Source organism: Arvicanthis niloticus, chromosome X (genome assembly GCF_011762505.2).
Source record: "Arvicanthis niloticus isolate mArvNil1 chromosome X, mArvNil1.pat.X, whole genome shotgun sequence".
NCBI classification, from domain to species: domain Eukaryota; kingdom Metazoa; phylum Chordata; class Mammalia; order Rodentia; family Muridae; genus Arvicanthis; species Arvicanthis niloticus.
The window spans coordinates 14,917,186-14,923,945 of record NC_047679.1 but is presented as its reverse complement, the minus strand read 5'-3'; the positions used below and the strand labels follow the sequence as shown (position 1 = coordinate 14,923,945).

At 44.7% G+C, this 6,760-nt stretch overlaps 1 protein-coding gene across 1 annotated transcript; it reads right to left on the bottom strand.

The window, feature by feature from the left end:
• Window positions 1-5,863: 5,863 nt before the first annotated feature.
• Window positions 5,864-6,498, bottom strand: LOC117694061 (protein FAM156A/FAM156B-like). Its single transcript, XM_034484792.2, has one exon. It carries the CDS (start codon window positions 6,476-6,478, stop codon window positions 5,864-5,866), a length of 615 nt encoding a protein of 204 aa, XP_034340683.1. The 5' UTR covers window positions 6,479-6,498.
• Between the last annotated feature and the right edge of the window lie 262 nt (window positions 6,499-6,760).

The window sequence follows — 6,760 nt, the reverse complement described above, 5'->3', positions numbered from 1 at the left end:
TCTAGGACTTCTGGATGACAAAAAAACCCAAATGATTTCCAGTTTGAATCTGCAACAATACATCAAACTGTCATGTGTTTTATGGCATATTGTATCTGCTAACATTTTTTGGTCTCAAAGGAAATAGATACAAACAATTTTAAATATTTTGGTATTTTGCAATTACCTCTGAAATGATTAGGTAGTACTTATAAACATAGTGTACAAAAATAAATTTTTTAAAAAGATAATGTCAAAAGAAAAAGAAAGAAAGAAAAGAAACAGAGGTGGTGTGTTGGCTCTAGCTATCAACTCGACATCCAGGAGGCAGAGGCAGGGAGATCACTGTGAATTTCTTCCAAGCTGATGCACATTGTAAATTCCAGGATCACCACAGCTGCATGGTAGACAAGCCCAGCCTCAAAAAAACCAACCAACCAAACAACCAACCAACCAAACAAACCAAAGAAACACTCGTGGAGATTGAAGGCAGAATGCCTGTGGTCTCCTATGCCATCTGACTTCCTTTCATGTTTATTAAGCATGTTCCAACTTGCTTTCTCTCTTAGTTTGATATTCACCCTTGGTCATGTATCCCTGTGTTGCTATTCACACTTGGTCATGTATACACATGTTGATATTCATACTTGGCCATGTGTCCCCATGCTGAGATTCACACCTGGTCATGTATCACTGTATTGTTATTTTCACTTGATCATGTATACCCATGTTGCTATTCACACTTGGTCAAGTATCTTCTTATTGATATTCACACTGGATCATGTATCTGATAGTCACACTTTATCATACATCCCCATGTGTTGATATTCACACTTGATCATATATCTCCATGTTGATATTCACACTTGGTCATGTATCCCCCTGTTGATAGTTACACTTGGTCATGTGTGCCTGGGTTGATATTCACACTTAGTCATGTATCCTGTGACAGTTCTATAATCAGGGTGTTCCTGTTGGGTTAACTATATGCGACAGGTGAAAGTGGTGGGATTTAGCACATGGTGGATGACATACAGGATGCTATGACATGACCTTATCATGTCCTTTTCAGAAACGTATAGTGTCTGTCCATCCAGGTCAACATTTTCACCTGATTCAGTACGTTACCCTGACAGCAACCAACTCCATTTACATACCCGTTTCTTAATTTTGTGGACAACAAAACATGAATGGCCATTACAGTCTCAAGGTCTACACTGAGATTCTGCTTGGCATATTTAGTTCACCCTATCATGTCACATCTCAGGGCACAAGTGTTGAGGATTTTATGTGGGACACATCTCAGCAAGCTTAACCAACATATACCTCACCATAACCAGTGACCTGAGTAGTCATTGTAAAAAAGATATAAACATTGTCAGGTGTCAAACACAGTGAGGTAATCCAGTACGTACATACATACATACATACATACATACAAACATATATAATGTACACACACACACACACACACACACACACACACACACATATATATATATATATATATATATATATATATACATATATGAGCTTTCTGTTTTGTTTCATTTGGTTTTTGTCAAGCTCACTTAACTTGGCATTACAACATGAGATAATACATGGTGTTTGAAATGTCACAATTTCCTCTGCTTTCTGCCTGCCTCTGTGTGTGTGTGTGTGTGGTGTTCTCCAATCTTCAGGATCTCTTTGTCCACCCATCAGGTCATAGACACTGAGGAACACTCCATTTCAACATGTTTATCAAAGTGCCCTGCACACAGGCAACAGGGCCACCTGCACAGAAGGAATAGCATTTGTGGCTGGGACCACTGCTTCTTCACAGTCTCCACCACCATGAGGAAACAGACTAAGCAATCTGCATACTCTCACTCAAACGCCAATGACCCCTGCAGTTAGTGGCTAGAGTCTAGGTCCTCATCCTCTCTGAATTTGCTTCTCATAAGTGGGCCCAGAGCATCTTCAGTAAACTGCCAGTATTGAGGAGGCTCTGAAACAGCATGCTCACTCAAACTTACAATCTAGGCCTGGATCCTGCAGAATGAAGCTGGTCCTGTGACACTCTCCATGTGCTCTGGCTTTTGCTACTTGTAACCTAGGCAACCAACCGCACTCCATCCTGTCAGGAAGAGCTTGTTCTCCCAGGTTATTGATTCCACAGTGGTTTTTGAATGAGATTAACAACCTACACCTCTGCCACTACCTCCTTCCCAGGAATCTCAGGGGGCCACAGGCTGTCACACTTCTGGCATACGAATCTCCAACCTTTCCTGAGACAAAATCAGATGCAGTGGGAAGATGTATCTCTATTTCCAAAGGGATGTGAGAGGTTGGCAAGATCCAGTCCTAGAGGTAAATCAGGTTGCATTGATGAAAGGTATTCTAAAGGCGTCACCATGACAACAGTCAAGGCATAATTAGAATCCCTCTTGTAGCACCAGCTTTTAAAGGTGCTTGCTGCAGTGTTGAGAGCAGCAGAGCAATGCACCTAAGGTACTGAAAAGTGCTCATGAACATGCTGCCTGCTACTTTCTGAGTGTGAGACTCACACCCTGGTCTTCTCGCACAGGCAGCACCCCTCCAAAGAGTGTAAGGCCAGAAATGGCGCACACTGGGTTGGGGGCTTCACTACTCAGAAAGAGAAATGGTAGAATGTGAAGGTCAAATGTGACTAATTAAAACTTCAGGTCATGCATTGGAATCCAGGGGCACAGCTAAAGTGTATGCCATAAGGACCTGAGGCCCTGAGCTTAGATTCCCAGCCCTCATTCAAAGCCAGGACTGGAAGGGCACACCCATAATCCTACTGCTGCTAGGCAGAGAACAAAGGAATCCTGGGACTAGTACTCCATCAGAAGAAGCCAAACTCGTGAGTTCCCCAATCTTAGAAAACATGAATCTGTATAGACACGATGGGAAGCAACAGAGGAACACACACAGGATTAACCTTGGAACTCTATCCACACAAGCTGGCTGCCTACACTGGTACACAGGCATGCAGGCACACACTCATACAGGGCACATAGAATAGTTTAGCTCAACCCCCTGGAAGAGGATTAAGAAATGCAATTAAAGGGGGTATACATGAGTAGTCAGTAATTATCGTCAAGTGAGATTATCAAAAGTGCTCAAGTAACCGGGGGTTGTGGAGTAGTAACAAGGGCTACCTCATCCAGTAAGAGGATCACTAGTAAGAAGAGCAAAAAGCAAGGGCGAGGGCTCCCAAGCCACTCCAGTGACTGGGACAGAGTTCTTGGCCAAGCTCTTAGCGTCTTATCCACTGTAGGATGAAGTTTTTTTTTTGGGGGGGGTGATAATTAGGCTAGCACCTGAGCCTGAGCCTGAGCCAACATGCCAAAGGTTCCTGCATCCCCAGAACTACAGAGACACAATGGATCGTCTTGTTAATTGAAGCGGCTCTCTTGAGTATCCAACAAGGTAGACCTTAGACCTCATGGTTCCATGACCATCCTACTGCACTATCATCTAACTCTGAAACTTTCCTGCCATGTACTCTGAAGAGGGGCAGGTAAGGATGCTGGATGCGGAGGGGACATCAGGAAGACAACCAGTTAGCTAAAGTATTAGGTAGGTGAAGATGTTGCAGGAGGAAAACATGGCATTACTTCAGAAAGGGACTGTTGGAAGAAACAAAGATAAGCATTGCTGTTTCAAAAGGAGAATTAGTGAAAAGTGACCAGGCAAACTTAAGTGCAATGGAAATTTAACTCATCACCGTCAGTATCATGGCTCAGACAATGTGTTACAAAACTCACAATGTGTAACACAAATCAGTTGTCTCCAGAAGTAGAGTAGAGATCACTGCTCACTTTCTTTAAGTCTCATAGTCTCTCACAGGACCACACTATGACATCCCACTTAACACAGAGGCAGGCGCTCACAGAAGAGATCCTGCTTTCACAGTTGGAACAGGGGATTTCGTGCCATCTGGTACAATTAGAGAACAGCACATCCTTGAAAGAAAGCAAATCAATTCCATATCAGAAAATTTAAAATCCACATGTATATACCCCAACAGACCCCTCAAGTCAGAGAGAGATAAGCTGGTGCTTTATACAGAGCATGCATGTCAAGGGACATGTGAGGATGAAGGATGACAAAAAGTTCAGTCAGTGACATGTCTCACACATGCTTCCTTTAACTAGTACACAAGAAGCTCTGCTTCTCATGGCCAAATGGCCAGGGAGAAGGGTGATCCCACTAGGATGCCTTCAGCTCCCTCTCTAATTCAGAAGATATATATATAATATATATATATATATATATATATATATATATCACTATATATATATATCGATATATATATATATATATATATATATATATATATATATATATATAATGATATATATATATAGTGTGTGTGTGCTGCTCCTGAGCTATGGTGAGCAGCTGCTCCTCGATTTCAATTCAGTCCACTCAGAAGCAACAGAATGAGTGTGGAGGGGAAGAGCATGTTCCCTTTAAGCACACATGGCTTTCAGGTTCCCACAGCAGAATGGTTGCCATGCAGCAAACTGGAACAATGGCCAAATCTACAGTTGACCAAGCCCAACCTGAGCACCCACCCCTCTCATGTGGCACACAGGGAAGTAAAATACTGTCCTTTTTGTCAATTCATCTAGGGGTGAATTTCTGCACTCCCAGCTGATCTTCTGAATGATCAGGGACTTTACCAGCTAAAAAAAAAAACCCAATGAAAACAACAAAAAAGCACACACATCACCAATATGACCACTGATAGACTCGTTTAGAGCACTTTCCACCACTGGCCATTGACCAGTAAGGGAACACTTGAGGGACGACTGCACAGCCACCCGCAGCTTCTAGTCAATAATATGTGTATACCCAGACCTTGATTATACATAGTGCCATTATGGAAAAAGATAGGGCTTGTAAGTCCCTGCAAACATTCACCATGTCTCACCAAATTTCTGAGAACATAATGATGTCCTCCAAACCTTTCTCCAGTGCAATCCTTACCTACTCCCTAGACTGCCGAGCCTTTTCCCAGCAGGCTACTGGAACTGCTAATCTCTGCGTCCTCCTCTACATGAAACTATGGCCTTCCTGACCTGCCCCAGTGTCTGTAGTTCTATTAGTGACATAAAGGACCAGAGGGGAGGAGTGGGAGGAGGGATAACACACAGTTCTACCATCCCAAGTCACCTTCTGCTACAACCATAATTGAGTGAACACATGGGAAATTTCTCCAGAGACCCACCATTTGGTGTGGCTAAGGAGGACAACTTCTCTTCTTCCATGTAGGTTCACACTCCTGGAAGCTTTACCCACCACAGGACATTGGGTTGCAGCTTTAAGCCTGCATTCCCTGGCTTCAGTTTCTGGAAGGTTCAAGTGACTGTCTCCTACCGAGCACATACATCCCAACATATGTAGTAACCCTTCTTGTGGGGGCACTCAATAAACTGACATCAAGAAGACATGTGGATGTATGCCTTCTATATATACACATATATATGCATATATATACATATGGTGTTGATTCTTTATAACAAGAAGCTGGAGGGGTTGATGAGCTGTAAGAAAAATCAGTGAAAACTCTCAGTGTATGAATCACATCACACACATTTGGGGATCACTAATACCCAGTTTTCTTCTGTATAGGCTAAAACACAGCACCACAACCAAAAAGGCGTATTTAAAGACAGGCAGGATAGTTGAGACCTGCCCAAGGACAATTCCCATCATAGGACAAGTGTTGGGACTCATCCAGTGGCAGTGGACTGCCTTGACCTCAGAGGAGACCAAGCCACCAAGATGGTAATGCAGCACCTTCTAAATGTGTTTTCACATCTATCATCTGGGGGGGGGGGGCAGCACCTCAGCCTTCTTACATCCTCTACTTGAGCATCCTCTGGAACATCTTCAGGCTTTCCTGCTGTCTCTCCAGCTGGCACATGTCCTCTGGCTCCTGCTGCTGCCGAGGCCCCTCTGGCAAAGAGCTGGGTCTGATGGCTCCCAGGCTGAGGGTGAGGCCATTGAGGCCCTGTACTAGCGTTTCCCAGGAGGGAGGGTTCGGGGCTGCGTTCTTCTGCCCACTCATCCCAGAAATATTCTGCACGTAGCCCTGGCATAAAAGCTGATTCTGAGCTTTGTCGCCTGAGGGAAAGCCTCTGACATCCCTTTCAAGCAGGTAAGGTGCCATGTGATCCCGGTGCCAGCGTCTCGAGTGCCTCAGGAAGACTTTCTTCCTCTGAGGAATGCCCTGCTTCTCCCAGTACTGCTGCCACAGGGCCTTCTTCTCCCGGGTCTGCTGATGGAACAGCCCCTCTGACAGAGGAGCTGGGGCACCTGAACTCGGACTGGGGCTGGAGCTCAGGATGCTGAGGCCCATGTTTAGCTTTTCAGAAGAGGAAGGCTGAGGGGCTGCTGAGGCCTCTTGGGAGTTCATCACAGTGGCTATGCGGGAGGGCGCAGAAATTGACATGGGATCCCATTTCTGCAGTGGATCCATGGGGGTCTAATCTGAGCTGAAGGCCACACTGAGCCCTGGTTCCAGGAGGAAACGTGAAAGTGGAGGCTTGTGGAATGACTAGGCGAGAGCGAGGAGGGGCGGGTGCAGCCAGGAAAATGCAGACTGTAACAAGAGATGAAAAGAGAAGAAAGAAGGCTCATGATTATTCATCTCACTTTGTCTGTCCCTCATCTTCAAAGTGGGGCCACCTCCCAGGCTTCTTCTGAGGTTACATGAGATGACACATGTCCAGAGAGCTTAGGACAGGGCAGTGTCCATCAA

What these genes read in the sequence shown, in the direction of transcription:
- LOC117694061 (XM_034484792.2), bottom strand. Translation starts at nt 6,478, where the DNA reads ATGGATCCACTGCAGAAATGGGATCCCATGTCAATTTCTGCGCCCTCC.